We start from the raw sequence: 19,944 nt of genomic DNA, 5'->3' as shown, positions 1-19,944 counted from the left end.
CAACCAGTCGAAGGGACCTTTGACTAGTCGAGGCAGTCCCTCGACTGGTCGAGCACTTCGAACTCCAAGATTGGAGACATCTGTTTAACAACAATCTCTACCATATCTTCAATCTTTAACCGTGTAGTTTCTTAACCTCTTCTCTTATCTTTACATCACATCATAGTTTCAATCAATGCTTCTCGTGCACACTCCATCCTTCTTTTACGCCATCGCCAAGCCCAGATAAGTTGCACAGAACTTGAACTTTTTTTATAGGAACGACCTTGGTGAGCATGTCCGTCGGATTCACGCTGGTGTGAATCTTCTCAAGTGTTATGCCTCCTTCCTCAAGCACCTGTTAGATAACATGGACATCTAACTAATTGCTCCACCCGCTAGTATAAACGAGTAACCCGAAGTTGACTTCCTACCACCTTTGCTTCTGTCTTCTCAAAAGACAAGATGTAGTCCTTCATACCTCGAATGTATCGAAGTAACCATCTACCGCCACCCAATCTTGCTAGCTGGGGTATTTTCTCACAATACTGATTGCTCGTGAAATCACCGGTCTAACACAAACCATGACATGCACTGCCAACCGCATTTGAATAAGGCTTATAAGACATATCTTTCTTTTCCTCATCTGTTTTGGGACATGTCCTGAGGAAAACTTGAAGTGAGCCGCATAGGGAACACTTACCAGCTTTGCTTGGTCCATCACATCTTTAATCAATACCTACACAAGGTATTCTACCTTTGATTACTAAAACTTGCTCCTCTTCCAATTTCTATAAATATCACTGCCGTGAACCTTCTTTATAGCCCCCTGATCCTTCATCCTGAATATCCCACTTAACAGATTCTTTAGTACATTGATTTCATACAAGTCATGATTGGCGATGTATATGTCATCAACATATAATACCTGATTCACCATGAAGGAATCAAATTTTATACCACTGCCTAGGCGACAGATCATGCAACAACCTCCTACAAAGTTTTTCTTAGCCCTTTTAACTTCAAACTGCTCTGATTGCTTCATGAAGAACCTCTCTTCCAATTTCCCATGAGAAGCGCAGTCTCCTCATCCATTCTTTCAGCTCAAGATCGCATTGGGCAACCAGCGCCAATATGAATCTAATAGACACCTGCTATACCGTCGGCGCGAATATCTTTGAGAAGCCGATCCCTTCTCTCTGAGTATAACAATTCACTACCAACCTTGTTCTGTATCTATGTTATATCCCCTTAAAGTTCCACTTGCATCTAACCACTTTCTGGCCCATTGGAAGCTCCACCAGCTCCCACGTGTTGATCTGGTACAACAAGTCCATCACATCATCCATAGTTACCTTCCACTTCTGAGCACCAGGCATACCTAGAGCCACCTGAATAGTAGACGGATCCTTTTTGCTTGTAACGAGAGCATATATGTTGGAGTCGTCCATGTACCTCGCCGATATCCTACTATTATGCCATGTGATTATTCTCATAGGTGGTTGCTCCACCTGCTCTGTATCTCTGTCTGCGCGTCTCAACCTTCATGCCCTGCCCGCTTATGTGGCCATGCCCAGCATACCACACATGTGCAGAGGTGGAATCCGTTATAGCCACTACAGCTCTACCTTTTGAAGTGCTCCCGATCAACCTGTACATGTTACCAGTCATTGCGCTTTCATAAATACCCGTACCCCCTTAGATACATCTTGATACGCACCATATCAACAGCCACAACATTACAGGCAATGTTATTGCCCATAAACACCTGTCCACCATCGCACTCTTTATAACTGGTGAACCAACTCCGATGAGCAGTCATGTAAAAAGATGCTCATGTGTCTAGAATCCACTTGTCCTTACGATCATCGTAAAAGTGTCTGATCGTAGACACAGACAAAACATCACCATCATATCCACTAGATCCATCCGACATGGCAGCTTGGCCTCCCTATGTGAAGTCACAGAGTCTTCTTTATTAGATTTAGGATTTGTACAATCCTTCTTCAAATATCCTCCCATCCCACAATTCCAGCACTTTAACTTACCTTTGCTTTTAGCCATGGACCTAGTTCTTAACCCTGAAGATCCTGTACCTTGCTTAGAATTCATGTCCATCGTAATTAGTGCATCGGAAGATGTCCCTATGTCGTTGTTATGCTTTCTCATGGCCTTCCCCTGAAGAGCTGAGATAACGGTGTCGACACTCAGGGTTTTATTTACGGTGCACATCGTGTCCTTGAATGACTCATACGATGCCGGAAGAGAATTCAACAACATACATGCTTGTTCTTCATCTTTAATCACTTCCTCCATATCCAGCAATTTGCAAACCAATTTATTAAAGTTACTGATGTGGGCCTCCAGATCTCCATCCTCTACCATCTTGAAGGTATACCAGTGTGACTTCATGTGTAAGCGATTTTCAGAGAATTTTTTTGCATAGACATCCTCTAACTTCGCCCACAACTTAATCGTAGTTTTCTCCCTCATGACATTGTAGAGAACCTCATTCGTGAGACAAAAACGGATGGAGGCTAAAGCATTACTATCAAGGGTCTTCCATTTTTCATCTTTCATAATTGGTTTTCGCTCCTCAAGAGCCTCAACTTTGCCTTGCTTGGTTAATAGACTAATCATCTTAATCATCTATAACTTAAAATTATTTTTTCCTGAGTACTTCTCAATATCAAAATTAGTGTTTCCCATTATTTCTAATCCTGCAGATTCAGATCTATGCTCTAACGATAGCTCTGATACCACTTGTTAGGATTTGGTCTACGGAATCACACAGATATGGATCTAGGATAGCAATCCAATGACGCCAAGTAATCATAAGAAACACAGAGATTTAACGTGGAAAACCCTTACGGAAAAAAACCATGGCACAAAGCGACAGAAATCCACTATGAAAGCATAAATTATAAAGAGAAAGGACTTACCCAATTCGAACAACCTCGAATCTCACCCTTGCTACACCCTTTGCAAACCCTAAAACCCTTTTAGGAACCTTAGGAACCCCTTTAGAAAGCCTTAACATACACGAGAATGGCCCTAGGGACTCCTATTTATAGATGGGGAAACCCCACTTACATACCTCCTGAGAAACCACCTCAAAATTACGCAGTCCATACACAAACCGCGCACTGTCTGTGTAACCCTTGAATAGTTGAAGGAGGGCTTCAACCAGTCGAAGGGACCTTCGACTAGTCAAGGCAGTCCCTTGACTAGTCGAGCACCTCGGACTCCAAGATTGGAGACATCTGTTTAACAACACTTACGGGCCCTACCATGAATAAAGGATTAAGCAAAAACTACCACTCGTGAAAAAATTCTAGCTCTTTTCACTGGGTGCCCCAAAAGATGGTTAACAAGAAATATAAAAAGGTCGTGATCGAATTTCTGTGTGGGAAAGAGGCCATAGAGTTGTTGACGGTCAGGATTTTCTAATCTTAAAGATTTTATGGAGTCTTCCATCCATGCCGTGGCCTATTAAATCAACTGTCTCGATCACCCGACATGCCTTCGCTTAGCCAAGCTCAAGTAGGGAAGAAATATTCTATGGCCAGGGTGAAAATATGTTGTAAGTCCACTCACCAAGTGGGCATCAAACGTATATTGAATTTGGACCATGGGAAGTGTTCTGGCCTTTTCCTAAGTAAACATTAGTAAGACTACATCTTACAGCCTTATCGTGTATATGCAATGACCAAACAAGGAAGAATGTATCTGTTTTCCTTTTGGTCGGTTCCAAATGTGGTGGGGACTGCCTAATGACTAACTTGGATTTTACATGGTTCATGCTGCAGAGCACCTGAAGAGGATCCTGATAGTATGCGGAAGCGTGAACCCTCAAGATTTGACGGTCTACAAGATATGGAACCTTCATAAAGTCGAAGATGAACAGTTCAGATCCAGCGGTCCGCTTATCCACTACTGGAGCAGATGGGTCTACTCACCCCTCTGATTTTATGGTATAGATGGCATAGATTACCATCTATGGCTTAGATCGTCCCAAGGACAAGTTAAACGGATAAATTCCGACACATGCCTTGTGCATAAAGAGTATCACGGAGAATTATTGTTCGCCCTATGTGCGTATGGAGATAGTAAACGCCGATCCCTAGTACGTCTTCAACAACATTATTTCCCATATACACCTTGTAACTTCCCTTGGCTACATGCCAGAAGTTCTCAAGTCCTCGACGATTTCGTGTCACGTGCTTTGTTGCGCCTGAATCTAAAATTCACTCGTTAGATATAGTGTCAACAGATAGGATTTCAGAACAAATGCCTATATACAAAATATCTAGTGATATAGGAATTATCGTTTTTTTATGGGCACACTGTTGGGCATATTGGTTGGAATTTTCGCAGACGAAACAGATTATGTTAGTCTTTTTTTACTTCTTCTTTCCATTCCCCTTCATGAGATTTAAAGGAGGTCTTGTGGACTTCTGTTATTGGTCATTATTTTTTGCTTTCTTGTGAGCTTTGTACCGTTTCTTTTTAGCTTTCTACTTTTAGGTCTCTGCTGCAAAGGCCTTAGCTGAACCTGACTGAATTGCATTCATTTCAACTTCTCGTACCAAATGGCCACAAAAGTCTCTGAACATAGTGATAAAGTCAATATAGTTTAGAATTCTTTTTAATGGGGCCCAAGATTTAGGCAAGAAATGGTGCATTGCTATTATCTTTTGATTTTCAGTCAATTTGCACCCAACATTCCTAAAGACACCTATCATCTGCTCCATCTTACGGATATAATCTTTGATGGGGTAACCGACTGACATCCTATACTCCTGAAATTCTTATTCCATTGCCCGTACTTTTGCATCTGACTTTTGCTCATAAGCATTTGTCAGTGCTTCTCAGATTCATTTAGCAGTGTCACGTACTTCATACATTGGTATGAGTTCTTTGTGCATAGTACTAATTAAGACATTATGGGCAGAACAATTCTTTTTATGCTACTTAATATAGCGGTTCATTGCAGTCCTATGTTCTCCTAAATTTCCGTTCTCGCCAATATAGGTTCCTCTTGAACCTCATCGAGTGTATGCGATATGTCGTCCTCATTCAGAAGGCTTCGCATTGCGCAAGATCGGTCTTTGTAGTTGTTACCGTCGAATTGTTATCCTTTTAGCTGTTCAACGATTAATGCTTTGGTGGCCATCTTTACATTGCATCAAGTATCACTACTTAGCTATGATCTAAGGTATTGACACTAATCATCAGCATTTCTACGTGTTATTCAAATTTTCAAGGTATAAAAGTAGCCAACACATCTTAACGAGATCTGAAAGTCCACATACCTAAATGGGCGGTGTAGACCAATCAAGTTCTCTTTTAATGATGAAATTGATGCTTTTGTAAGAATATATTTGTATAACGTGCAACCTTCCATTACAGGTTGTATGCATCATTTGGTGGAGGAGAATTAACTCCCACTCAGGTTATGCATAACGTTTATATACAAGGAGTATTTTAGTACTAAGTTTTCTATTTTTCAATGAAAAAGGAGCTTAAATCTAATCACATTAAGTCTAATTATATCACACATATAAACATTATCATCAGATTTAAAAATGAAACGCTTTGCCATAAAGAGAGTTCTATCATTACTAGTGATCATGACCATTAGCAATGGATCCGATCATTACCGTTAATAATCATTGTTGATGATAGATCCATTCATCAACATTGATCATCATGGATGATGATCGTTTCGATCACTAATGATCTCTTGATCAATAATGAATAGAATGATAAAAAGGAAACTAAATTCACATGCATGTATATGTACATGTAATAATCAAGAAACACAAGAAATATACATTTTGCTTGTCTAACTAAAAAAAATATATGGCTCACCTTAAATGATTACATTCATAATACTAATATATCATAATCAAGATTATAAAAAAATTTATTTATTTTATTTATTATTTATTTTATAATTTAGAATAGAATACCATTGTTGGCAATATATAGGCATAATATTTGACGTCCCACTTTTTTTTTTGTAAGCTGATGGTCAACAAACATTTCGATAGGCTTGAAAAATAATACCTGTGATAGTCCAGAAATAAGTGGGACTGGGCATCCTAACCTTTGATTTGGGCGCACTCATTCGAATAAGACCATTGGACAATTTTTATTTTTTAACTATCCAATGTGTTAAAATATTTTTCCAAATAGTGATTCTGATAATATGGAGCATTCCCTATTCTCCCTATCAAATGAAACGGTTTTGATCATAGCCATGTGTTTCATATGTAGTACAATGAAACAGTTCTACATATTCTGTTTCTTGGCCGACACCTTATCAACTCCCTAATAAAATATAGCAAGGAGATTCACCCTTTGGCACCTGCCGCTGCATTTAATTACCCCTCCACTACTTTCTGACTCGAACTATCTACGCACTTGCTATGCGCTGAGCTCTATGGAGCCCATAAGATTGACCCACTTGATGAGTAGACTCGTGACAGTGCGCTTGTATGCCACGTTGGGTTCGAGTTGGGTCAGGTTGCCTGAGCCCTCAACCCAAGCCCAACCAAACTGGGGTTCGGGTCTAGGATTTCTAGCCCAAGCCCAATCCGACCAAATTTTTGGGGTTGGGCGGGCCTGTCAGGCTTAGGTTGAGTTCGACCCAAGTTGCACCCCTAGTGCCCATGACTAGTTTGGCTTTGCCTATGACCACTCGCACATGGCGAATGTAAAAACAAGCTGGAAATTGTAAGTGATTTCGGTCCGAGTTAAAAAAAAATTAAAAAAATAAAAAAATCCCATTCTAAGTAAATAACTAAATCATGGATCTAATCTCACCAATGTACATTATGTGCATGACCCAATTAAAAGGCCAAAATCTCATTTCAAGAGGCTCTGGTGAGTTCTTCCAAGGGGCTTTTTCCTTTCCATCTCACACATTCATATCATCAGACGATTGGAAAGAATTCACATTTATGCCCCATCATTAAAACATACATGTATAATATAATATGTAATATATACAATATAATATGTATAATGTATTAGAGATATATATGGGCATGGGAATGGGCATGGGCATGGCTGGTAGTAGCCCAAGGTCAGCCCAAAATTGTTTGGGCTTTTATATCTTGGCCCAGCCCATCCCATGGGCCCAAAAGGCATACCCACACATGGCCCAAAAACCTGCCCAACCCAAAAGCCCATGGGACATCTGGATGCTAGTTTAGCACCATTTTAGAAACGGAGGTGATTCATCTAAAGCGTGCGTGGGATAAGCATCTGAACACGGACTCACCAAACCTGACTATGTGGTCTATCGAGAATAATATCAAAAATCATACAGATTAAATGACCTCAACCGTCCGATTGAAAATCATACAGATTAAATGACCTCAACCATCCGATTCAGCCAGTTGAATTTGAACTGCTGAGGGTTTCATTTATTTATTTATTTATTTTTGCTACAGTAGATAGGTATCAATTGGATGGTCAGGATCGTTCATTCATGGATGTGGATTTTTTTTTCATTTATTCCCAATTCACTATGGGCTCCATGATTTGGACGGCCTGGATTTAAGTAAACGAACGCCACGTATCCGTGAACGAGTCACCACCATATTTACCATGGCCGTAAGAACGAAAGGCAAATTTCCAAAACCGACGATCAAAATGCATCAATCGTCACTGTTACTTGCTTAACGCCGTGACGGGGCAACAAACATTTGGACGGTGGTGAACGGTACACCTGTGGGGCCATGCATTCGTAATTCGCAGCATTTTTTATTTTTTTAATTCCTTTTACTTATTTATTTATTTTTTATAAATTTTGTTAGCTTGTTAGTGCACCCCACGGTCAGTTCGCACTTGACTGTTAGCCACCCCCACTAGGGAATCGATACCAAGACCTCAGTGTTGAAACGATGTATCTTTCACTCAGTCTACCACTGGAGCTATGGATCAGGGTGTATTCGAAATTGACAGCATGTACACGTGGGAACACATGTTCTCTATAAAACTAGCCCTTTTGCTTTATCACATGCATGACGTTCATACATTTTGTCAGCTCATTTAAGGGCATAAGGCCAAAAATGATGCAATTTAGAATACTAGTTGGACCACATGGCTGAACGCCGACCTTTAAAACATGTATACTTATCAAATTTTTTGAAAGGAATTCTTACCTTAAAAGAGTCACCTACTTTTCGTGATGAAAATAATAAATTGGAGATTCCACTTTTGAGGCTTTGGTACCACTGATAGTATGCAGAAGTGTGAGCCCTCAAGATCTGACAGTCTACACGATATGGAACGTTCACAAAGCTGAAGATGAACGGTTCAGATCCAATGGCCTGCTTATCCACTACTGGAGTAGGTAGGTCTAATCACCCCTCTGATTCTATGATATAAATAGCCTCGGATTACGATTCATGGCTTAGATCGTCCAAAGGACAAGTTAAACGGACAAATTTCTATATACCACTATTCTTCTTTTTACTCTCATTGTTCCTTAATATCTTTCACGAGAGAGCATTATCCTAGTAGAAGGATGGAGAGTTTGGATGAGACCATAAATCATCCACTCTTATCCCTATCTCCTCATCTAAATCCAAATTCAAACTTGAATACGGAAGATGTCTAAACTCATAGGACCCACCCACTAGTGATTGCCCACCAAGGGACCCCACTGGCATATGTCCAACAGATCCGGATTCCCTTAAGAAATATTCGGATCATACATGGCATTGGGCAATTTGACAAATGATTCTGATCTCACATTAGCAAGCATCTGTGGGAGTCTCCCCTTTTGTGCAACCGCATACTTCAGTTCACTTGCACAACCAAACAAAGAAGCGATGGAAACATGGGTTGAAATAAAAGCCATGCCATGCATAAACATGATTATTATTGTCTTACAATAAGAGTTACATAGAGAAATTGATCTGACTTGAAGGTTATGCACGTGGCCGGGTGAAAACCTTCCGAAGGTTGTCTAAACCAAAATAGTAGCTGTCTAAAGCAAAATAATAGCATGAATAGATACATGCATCAACAAAATAGAAGTATAGACCTCTCCAATAGTGGTTGATGTAGAGAAGTGCTATGAAAAGCAAGAACGACATAGTGCATGACACCGAAAAGCATGCATAGAAGATTATGTCATATCCATCATCGTCGTCGCCTGACGTTGTTGCCATTGAAGGTGGTAGCGGAGAAGTGGAGAAGCAACTCTTCAGTGGTGGTCCGCAGAGTAGGGGATTGCCTTCGTAGCTGGTTTCTCCAAAGGTGCCAAACTGTCCCTTCATCATGTCCGGTAGGACGCCAGATAAGTCATTGTGAGAGACGTTGAATGCAGATAAGAAGTTGAGCTCAGTTAGTTGAGGAGGAATCTCCCCACTCAATCTATTGTGAGAAAGGTCCAAGCTCTCAATCTGTTTTAGATTTGAGAATGTTTCTGGAATTTGTCCACTCAATTGATTGTGCGACAAGTTCAATGCATGAGTAGCGGTTAGATATCCAATTTCAGGTGGGATTTCACCTGTTAACTGGTTCCATGACAGATCTACACCGGACATCAAGGAAAGAACGTCACCCTTGTAAGTTTCAGACCTCTTCTTTGTTATGAACACCACCTCGTCCTCATCTTTTATCAAACGTCCAATTAAATAAAGCACCCTAACTTCAATACGGTATCCAGGCAGCACAATGCCTAGACGGAAAGCGAGATTCCATGGAGAGGAAACAAAAGTTGAGAAGTCAACTACTCTTGCCCTCCCGAATGTCATATTACCAAAGCACTGTGGTATTGGACCAGAGAGATAATTGTGCGAAAGATCTAATATGCTCAAGTTCTTCAGTTGACACAACTGCATGGGAATGTGACCTTGCAAATTATTTCCTCCGAGGAGAAGAAACCTTAAATTTTGAAGTGTACCAATCCAATTTGGAATATTACCAGAGATGTTGTTGTGGCTGACATCCAATGTAACAAGGGAGGAAATTTTGGATAAAGCATTTGGCATCAATCCTGTAAGCTCGTTTCCTTGCAAATGTAAGAATTTCAGAGATAGATTAAAGCATGAAGGTATGGGACCAAAAATTCCATTTTGGGAAAGGTCCAAAAAGGAAAGAACAGAGAGTTTGCAATACTCGGTTGGAATAGGACCTTCCAAATAGTTTCCGGGCATGGAAAGCCACTTCAACTCAGAAAAGTTCCCAATCTGTGCAGGAAGACGACCTGATATGTTGTTTTTACCAACATCCAAAAACTGTAGATGAGGGCTTTTGAATATACCAGCTGAGATCCTCCCGGTGAATCCATTTCCATCCAAATACAGATACTGTAACTGAGTCAAGTTCGAATGAATTGGAAACACTGCGCCTTGAAATCTATTGTTTGATAGCTTCAAAATTTCCAATGAGATGCAACCCATGGCCAACTGCTCTGGTATTTCTCTTGAAAAATTGTTTCTTGACAAATCTAAAGTATACAATTCTCTCATGTTGCCCATTGACGGAGGAATGCTACCATGAAGAGCATTTGTAGACATGTTCAAGTGAATTAAATTTGGAAGGCAGAGACCGATATTTTCAGGAAGTTGTCCGGAGATGTTGTTGCTGGAGACGTCCAGAAAATATGCATTCAGGTTGTCAGAATGAGGTGGCAGATGGAATGGGCCAGCTAAGGAGTTGCTTCCCAGGCCTAGTATTTGTAGTCTTTCATTATTCTCTAACAACCAAGATGGAAACTTTCCCTTCATGTTGTTGTGGGAAAGGTCCAATTCTATCAAGTTATATTGGGTGGAAAGGAAGCTGGGAATGGTACCAGTGAGCTTGTTTATGTTGCAGTTTGATAATTGGAGGACTTTCAACTGGAATTTAGGAACCCAAGGTGTCGATTCAGTTTCCACCTCTAACTGATTGTGATAAGTTATAACATAGCCATCAAGATATCTACCTTTCAGTACTGAAAGTTCCACAACCTCGAGCTTGGAAAGATTAGCAAATGAGCTAAATGAGAGAGACCCCACAAAGCGGTTGTTAGAGAGAGAAAGGAACCGGAGCATTGTGAGGCTGGAGATGAGAGACAAGGAGATTTTCCCACTGAGTTTATTACGGGAGAGATCAAGTAGTTGGAGGGATGACAAGTTGCTGAGACATGGAGGAAGGCTCCCTTCCAGTTCATTTCCTTGAAGATCCAGTTCTTGAAGATTCTCCAGATTGCACAAAGCTACAAAAATGAAAATGTAATTAACTTATCACTACAAAATTCAGTTGGTCATAAGAGAAATGATCCTGTGCTCTGAATGTAATAAGAGTTATAGTGTTCTTAAGTACTATGAGTAAGTGCTTGTAGTCCAATTGATCGATCTAAGTTGCCGGTTACATCATTGGCATCTTTCATGGGCTACCATAGGAAAAAATTGCACGAATTTGATGATCTGATCAATTTGTAAGTTGACATTCTGTTTTATAGCCATCCATTTCCCCACCCATGGATGAAGGTGATGCTTTAAAACACCAAGTGCCTCATGACCAAACCTATGAATGAGATGGCTCACTTGCAACATGGATAGGCTAGAACATCTGAATAGTGTGGTTTTTTTTTTTCATGGTTGCCATGTATTTTGGATCCTCTGGATCGATTAATTGGACAGTAATTCTAATAATTTAGTTTTACTATAATAACAAAGCAATATAGATCCATATGTGAAAACAAGGCACTCTAAATGCTTTGCACCATAGGCCCCGTTGTTTAGTGATATAGATGATTTTATTTCAATCATCCATATATATTTACAGACAAATGGGCTGGTAGTGCATGTATTTATTTATTTTATTTTTATTATTATTATTTTTTTATGAGTGTGATATACTTCATTTCAGACAAAAAAAAAATACAATTTTCGGGTCTGCTTAGGAAAGGACCTAAGGAAGACTTATCGTAAGAAAAACCGGGACATCTGGGCCGAAAAAAAAAAAAACCGAAAAAAAACCCCCATAGGAGAAGGCAAGCCTTAAATCTTCCTCTCCCTGATCGTTCATAGACCAACCTTGTCCAGGAAAAGGAGGCCCCTCACCTGGTGAGGCAGATCAGCCCTACTAGAACTATAAAAACGAGATTGGAACACACTGCCCTCATGAGCAAGAGCGTCAGCCGTTGCGTTGCCCTCCCTGAAAACGTGCATGAAGAGGTGGGTCCAAAACTCAAGTGGCCACACTAGAGGTAACAAGGGGAAATAATGAACACCATTGCAATAATCAAATGGCCAAAAAGATTTGTATCAGGGTAGGACTTTTGCCTTTTCACTTCATCCCAGTGATAATGACCTCATAAATGGTTTGGATGGAACATAAACATCAAGGTAGAGCTCAGGAAAGTTTTAAGGGTAGTCATTTTTTTCCCCGGGTATCCTCTCCTGTGGCTGACTTGAGTTTTGGATACGCCTCGTATTAGTCACATGTCGTAAAATAAGTTAGCAAAATAGATGAATAACGTGAATTTCATGAAAACATTACAGTAGGCCCCACCTAGTGTACCAACTACCAGCTAAAGGCTTTCCGAGGAAATCCACGTCCCATGTAACCTTTGGTTACAAGGCAAGGTATGTCCGTGCACGCAGCGAGAGAACAGCTGCCCTGCTTTGACACGTGAGTTCTGGCCAATCCTTTTTTACAAGGAGCCGGTGCAGCCCAAAGCTCTGTAGGGCCCCACCATGTTGGCCAACTAACATCTACTCCGTCCATCAGTTTCGCAAGGTCAGGATAAGATGTAATTCCAAAAATGTGGCAGATCTAAAATTCAAGTGAGCTACACCACAGAAAACAACACACGAGAATGGAAACACCGACCACTAAAACCTTCCTGAGGCCCATGCTGATCCCTTATATTCCATCCAGCCCATTCATAAGGTGACTTCCATTAGGATGTAGGAAAAACAATAATATCATTCTGATCCAAAACTTCTATGGCCCCAAGGAAGTTGACGACGGGTGTTAAATCACCCACCGTTTCTTGTGGCATGGCCCACCTTAGTTTTGGATCTGTCTCACTTTCGGGCTCACATCCAAGGGAGTGGATTCCATAGGAATATGTGGTGGGCCCCACAGAGTTTTGGGTTACAAAGGAACATGTAAGAAGGTGCGTGAGTTTTGGGTTACAAAGGAACATGTAAGAAGGTTGCACGCACCTCGTGTGCTGCTTTAACACATCTTCATTAAGGATAACGAGAGCAAAAATCATCGCTAGGAGGGTAAAATATTATCAAAATCCTCCGTTGAAAGGTACAATCATCATTATTATCTCACAAAGATGCATGTAATATATTTTCCTACTAGTGGTGGCAAGAATAATGTCATGAAAAGCATCTCAGAATGTGAATTTTCAAATGCCATTTTGAGGTGCATGTGAAAGACAGTCAACTACAACATTTATTAGAAAAGATCCAAGTGCTCTTACCTTGCAGCAATAGGGAACCATTGAGTCGATTATGTCCCAATTCCAAAACCTCCAATTTGCTCAAGTTGGCCAATTCTATCAAGATTTAAATAATTAAATATATATAATAATTAAAAAAAAAAAAAAAAAAAAAAAAAAAAAAACAACATTAGAGTATGAATTTGGAGAAGTAAGTGAGGCATGACCATTAAATAAAGTTCAAAATATTATCTAAACTAATATTATCAATCTTGGCTTAATTTCTTTACAGTTAATCAACTTCCCTTTTGACCGGAAGAAATCTTCCAAATTATTCCCACTTCGATCAAGGCTCTTGAGGGAGGAGAGTATGCCCAAAGTGACGAGGTTGCATTACAAAATGGCAGGGTTCAGTAGACAAAGTGACGAGATTGCAACACAAAGTGACGGGGTTTAGTAGACAAAGTGACGAAGTTGTAGCACAAAGTGACGGGGTACAATAGACAAAGTGACGATGTTGCAGTACAAAGTGACGGAGTTCAATAGACAAAGTAACGGGATTGCAGTACAAAGTAACGGGGTTCACTAGACAAAGTGACGGGGTTGTAATACAAAGTAACGGGGTTCAATAGACAAAGTGACGAGGTTGCATTACAAAGTGACGGGCTTCACTAGACAAAGTGATGAGGTTGCAGTACGAAGTGACAGGGTTCAATAGACAAAGTGATGGGGTTGCAATACGAAGTGACGGGTTTCAATAGACAAAGTGATGGGGTTGTAGTACAAAGTGACGGGGTTCAGTAGAGAAAGTGACGGCGTTCACTAGACAAAGTGACGAGGTTGTAGTACAAAGTGACGAGATTCAGTAAACAAAGTGATGGAGTTGTAGTACAAAGTGACAGGGTTCAGTAGAGAAAGTGATGAGGTTTGGATTGGATTCAGTCATAATAAATGGTGGGTGTGACTTTCTCTACTATTTTTTGTGGTGAGGTCCACTCGAGTTTTGGATCTGATTCATTCTTTGGCTCATGCCCTAAAATGATCTCTCCAAATGGATGGACAGTGTGGATACAAAACATACATCATAGTGGGACCCATATAAATAGGTGACATCACTTTAGTAGTGAGTCTCACTACTCAATGTGGCGATGAATCCCAAATGGAAACGAAAGTGGATTGGCTACTCCCCTTACCAACTAGCCCAATGGTGGTGGTGGTCGGTGCTCTGTGGGCCCCACCATGATGTATGTGTTTCATCCATTCCGTTAATCTATTTTTACATATAATTTTAGGGGTTGATCCTAAAAATGAGAGGGATATAAATCTCATATGGACTACACCACAGGAATAGAATAGTTTTTGGTTATCCATCATTAAAGTCCTCCTAAGGCCCACCATATTGTTTATTTGACATCCAATCCGTTCGTTTTGTCATAAAGACCCAGATGAAGGGAAAAAACAAAGATCGGCTTGATCCAAAACTTTTATGGCCCCCAAAAAGTTTTTAATGGTCAACGTTCATTCAACATTGTTTCATGTAATGTGGTCCACTTGAGATTGGGTTGTACCTCATTTTTTGTCTCAGACCATAAAATGATCTAAAAAAATAGATGGACGGCATGGATGAAGCACATACATCATGGTGGGCCCACATAGCACGGAGTGGCAGGGGAGTAGCCAATCAGTTTCCAATGAAAAGCATGGGTGCGGATTCACTGGGGAAAGCCTTTTGCATGAAGTTCCAGCACTAGAATGTATGGTGGGGTCCACCGTGATGTTTATAAGAATTCCAATCCATTCATCCATTTTTAGAGCTCATTTTAAGACATGTAACCAAAAATTAGGATGATCAAAAACTCAACTGTGCCATACAAGATGAAACAGTGGAGAAAGAAATTCCTACTATTGAAACCTTCCTAAGTGTCTTGATGTTTATATGACATCCAAACTGTTTGTAAGGTCATCTTTACTAGGATGAAGTGAAAACACCAAAATATTAGACCGATGCAAAACTTTTGTGGCCATATAAATATTTCAACGGTGGACACTAAATCCCCACAGTTTCCTCTCGTGTGGCCCATTTGAGTTTTGTATATACCTTAGTTTTGGTATGATGTCCTAAAATGATATCTAAAAATGGATTAACGGATTGGATTTATCACAAACATCGTAGTGGGCCCATCCGGAATTCTTGCGCAGGATCTTACTGCAAAAGGCTTTGGCAGGGAATCCGCGGCACGTGAAATTGGATTGTACGTACCGAGTCTTATTGTACTACGTAAACTCTGTTGGGCCCACTGTGAATTCATGTGATTTATCGACACCGTCCATCCATTTTTTCAGATCATTTTAGGGGTTGAGCCCAAAACTGAAGTATATCAAGAGCTCAAGTAGAGCATACCAAAGGAAACAGTGGAAGCATTGATTTTCACTATTGAAATGATTCTAAGCCCCAATGATGTTATTTTTCATCCAAACTATTCGTAGGATCACAAAGACATGGTTGAATGGAAAAAACAAATATCATCTTGATATAAAACTTCTGTGGGCCCCAAAAACTTTTCAACGGTAGAATTCAATTCACATTTTTTCAGGTGGTGTGGTCCACTTGATCTTTGGATATGATTAATTTTTGTTGTAAAACGCTAAAATTAGATGATAAAAGAGATGGATGGAATTGATACAATGCACGAATGATGGTGGGCTCCACAGGCTTTACTCAGTACGCTTACCATACTGAGTTACTCAGCACGCAAACCGCTTCCGTTTAACGTGTCCCTTATACTTCTTATTAAATGTACTTTTTTTAATATATTAAAAACAAAAACCGGTGATGTAGCCCTTACGGTGGCGTGGACCAATGAAAACGCTGGAGTCAGGGAGTTCCTGACTCCAGGAAACAGAGGATCCGCACTCCAATCCATTTCGTTTAACTTATTTTTGGGCATGATCTCAAAATTGAAGGATATCCAAGGCTGAGTGGACCACACCACAAAAAAGCTGAAAAAGTTTTGGATGGAGCTGATATTTACGTTGTACCTTCATCCGTGTCTTTGGGACTAATAAATATCACGGTGAGCCCTTGGAAGGTCTCTATGCCGTTGATTTCTATGATGTGGTCGACTTGAACTTTGGATATGCTTGGCTTTAGGGTTCATTCCCAAAAATGATCTTGCAAATTAGATTGATGGTATGGCCATATGTAACAACCTATTTTATTTGATTATCTTTATTTTTATTTTTTCACTACCTGGCCCACCTAATCTTTGATCCTGTCTCAACTATTGTTAGATGTCGTAATTGGGTACGTAGAAAAGTATGAACGGGATGGATTTCCCTTACTATCTTTGTGGGGCCCAGTTTCTAGTACGTATGTACATAGGAGTGTATGCAAGTGAAGTATACCGGATTCAACACCCAGTCAAAGGGGATGTTAACCCGTGATTTTACAATTCTCTCACTCTCATTCTCCCGCTCAAACGAAAATTCAAATGGACGGATGTCCGCTGAATGATGATGGCCCACCCATCATTATGATGTTGGTAGATCTGAACCGTTGATCTTGTTCAGATGGCGCCTTTGACCAAACCCTGACCACTTTCGCACGTTAGAACACATGTGTGAGTGCACGATCAATGGCATTAGAAAGACGTATGTGTTGAAATTCTAAGAACGGAATCAAATTCTGTTTTGCCACGTTGGCTATCCGTTTGTGAGGCGAATATCTATTCGTAGCCGTCCATTCCCAGTTCATCTAAACCGTAGAAAAATCCTTGCAGTTAAGGAATCGTAACAAACAAAAGGTGGAAAGAATAATTCTAGTTTTAGCAATACAGACGCCCTAGAAAAGATCTAAGCCGTAGGACTGTCATCTGAGCAATCTCAAGCGTGCATTTCAAATTTATAACAAGTCTAGAAACTTCGCTTTGAAGGGATTAGGTTTTTTTTCCGTTGAGTTTCATTAGCCGCTTTAAGAAAGAAACTCAAAACCATCAACATGTTAAGGGTTTTCATCCAAAATGTGGGTCCCACATGCATCCCAGCGTCCATCTAAGCCTTCCAACCGAGTCAGATCATGTGATGATCCGTCAACCACAAGTTTGCCATTAACGTCAGAGTCATCTTCTCCGTCGGGTTGAAAAACTCACCATCTGTATGTGGGGTCCGTTTGTCGATCAGGTGCGTCTATTTGAAGGGTCTTGCCATTTGATAAACACCCCTAAACTCTGATTATGGTTCTACAACATGTCTGACCATGCTAATGGGTTATTTGTTAACCGAGTCTAGGTGCGTTTTCGTTTAAAACGCAACTAATTATAGGATTAGTTACAGAACCATCTAGAGTTAGACTGACGGTTATAAATACCCCATTCCTCTTCTTCTTTAGTCCTTTTCAATTCAAAGAAAAATCAGAAAGAGAGGGAGTGGGAGTGGGGCGAGTTAGTGCGTCTGAGTCGATCTATACCGAGTCGACTCAGCCTGGGCGACTCTCATTATCAATTTGAGTTTATTCATGGACAAGATGTTGTCTGAGGAAAGAGGAGCAAAGGAGGGGGAATGAGAGCTGAAAGTTCTTGTGGAGGCGAGTGGTGTTGACGAGTCACACTGACTCGTTGGTATTGCACTCAATCTGGAGCGTTGGTGTGTCGCACGAATCGCTCAAGTGTCATCAGTGCAGCTGGTCGTGGAAAGCAAGTCGATCTGTGAGATTCTCCATTTGAGGTAGGTACATCTTAACATTCTTTCTCAAACTCGAAAATCGACCGAGTTAGGTTGTTCCAATGAAGTTATTGCCGAGTTTTCAACCCGTGCTAGTCCATTGTTTGCTTTGATAATTTGTGCTAACTCAGTCATAAACTGGGTTCAACTCATGTGAAATAAGGGCTGAATCAGCGTTTCGACTCAATTTATCTTGAACTGAGTTACACTCAATTGATGATTGAGTTATCATGTTTAGATCTGCTGAATTGCAGTTGCAGTTAGCTTGGTTTAGGAATCATAGTTCAACTCATTGATTCATTTTTAATGTGTTAGCTAACTCAGTTAAGATCTGAGTTACCTAGTGATGTTCCACGCACTCCACTGAGTCACTGACTCGGTGATGCAGTGATTTGTATTATAATAGTGTTGAAACTAATTCATGCATGTCTTCCTAAAACCAAATCTCAGGAAAACTTCACCTGGTGAACTGAGTTTTGATCTTGATTTGGTGACGACACCGAGTTGGATCAAGTCTCGACTAGATCTTGGCACTTTGTACGTCTTGAGTTGATTTTGATCCAAATCAACTCGGATTAGGGGTGAGCTATTATTATCCCTTCGATTCCAGCTAGGATGTTGATTTTTACTTAATAATTTGTTGATTAGTTCTACTTGGTTGTAGGGGTTTGGATCCTTACCAATTTCTTCTTCCTTTCTTACCTCTTAATTAGTAAGAGAGATCCAAGCTTAAGGTGAGATCTACCCTTCAAGCTTCTTTCACAATAGTAGCTTAGGCTTATTTCAATTATGATAATCTTATTAGAATATTCAGTTTAGTAATTTCATTACATAATCTCTTGTCTAGTGTTTGAACATGATAATATAAACTGTTTGTGTCACAAGTACTCTTATCCTTGTAAGATGAACTCTCTTGTCTAATTCTTATGGTGTAGAAAGATTTCCTACAACTAATGTACTCATGCTTATAGGTAGTTTTTGTTACAATTATAATGTGGGGGATTTTTGGAATGAAAATCAATGTGTAAAACATAGAGATAAGATTTGTAATTGGAGATAATTTAGTATCATGTGGCATATGCTTAATTCATTGTATAAGTTGTAAATAGAAAAGAGTTTGCCAATGTGTGGCATAGCATGCATATATTATGGCGTGATTATATTGGAATTGTATTGGAATCATAAAACTTCATGTATGAAGAATGATCCTTAAATTGGTGGCCTCATTATGAATCATTTGATTACATTTACCATCTTGGGAATATTTGAATTAGATTTGAAGATGGTGTCTAAGAGTGGACTTAGTGTCCTTAAGGGAATATGGATTAATGTTAACGGTTAATGGAAATGATTTGAATATATTGATCACTTGAGAATTATAATATTAATGTGGCCACTAGTTGTAAGGATGTACAATAATGGCTGATTGTGAACCGGATTAATAAAGGACAGGTAATCATGCATACATTGCATATGGGCGTTATCGGGTGCCTGGTCAACTGTTTGGAAAGACTAGTGTACTGTTCGAACGACCCTAATATCATTTGAATGGGTCAACTGTTTGAAAGACCCATTCCTTGCATGGATGAACCAACTGTTTGAAAGGCCCATCCGATGGCCAGCTGGATGTGCATCCCCAGGCTGAGGTGCATTTCATGCATCCATTCATTTTAAAAAGATCATCTTATAAAATGTTGCTTTACTTGATTGTTTGATTTGAAATATCCTAATTACTATGTTCGATTGAAATCTTGGGGGGTGTTTCTCATTGAGATGGCCACTCATGTATACTATTGTGCAATTGCACCAACCGTAGGTGTCGTAGATGAAGAAGC

The 19,944-nt window shown here is 40.0% G+C and overlaps 1 protein-coding gene across 11 annotated transcripts in view; it reads right to left on the bottom strand.

Moving 5' to 3' along the window:
- LOC131221490 (receptor-like protein 56) overlaps positions 1-19,944 on the bottom strand; it is a 106,773-nt gene that overhangs the window by 32,024 nt on the left and 54,805 nt on the right. For 5 of the 11 annotated variants that reach the window (XM_058216762.1, XM_058216759.1, XM_058216754.1 and 2 more), the window contains 2 exons: positions 13,433-13,507; positions 8,838-11,203 (listed from right to left, as the gene is read on the bottom strand). The exons of 3 other annotated variants lie outside the window; for them this stretch is intronic. In XM_058216762.1, coding sequence (XP_058072745.1) covers positions 8,928-11,203; positions 13,433-13,507 — 2,351 coding nt within the window. In that variant the 3' untranslated portion in view covers positions 8,838-8,927. Of the gene's footprint in view, positions 1-8,837; positions 11,204-13,432; positions 13,508-19,944 lie in introns of those variants that run through there. 3 more of the 11 variants (XM_058216763.1, XM_058216755.1, XM_058216756.1) reach the window with 2 other exon arrangements.

The sequence above is a fragment of the Magnolia sinica genome, chromosome 12 (genome assembly GCF_029962835.1).
Source record: "Magnolia sinica isolate HGM2019 chromosome 12, MsV1, whole genome shotgun sequence".
Lineage (NCBI taxonomy): Eukaryota > Viridiplantae > Streptophyta > Magnoliopsida > Magnoliales > Magnoliaceae > Magnolia > Magnolia sinica.
Note: the sequence above shows the minus strand (reverse complement) of the source record. Positions and strands in the feature narration are given on the sequence as shown.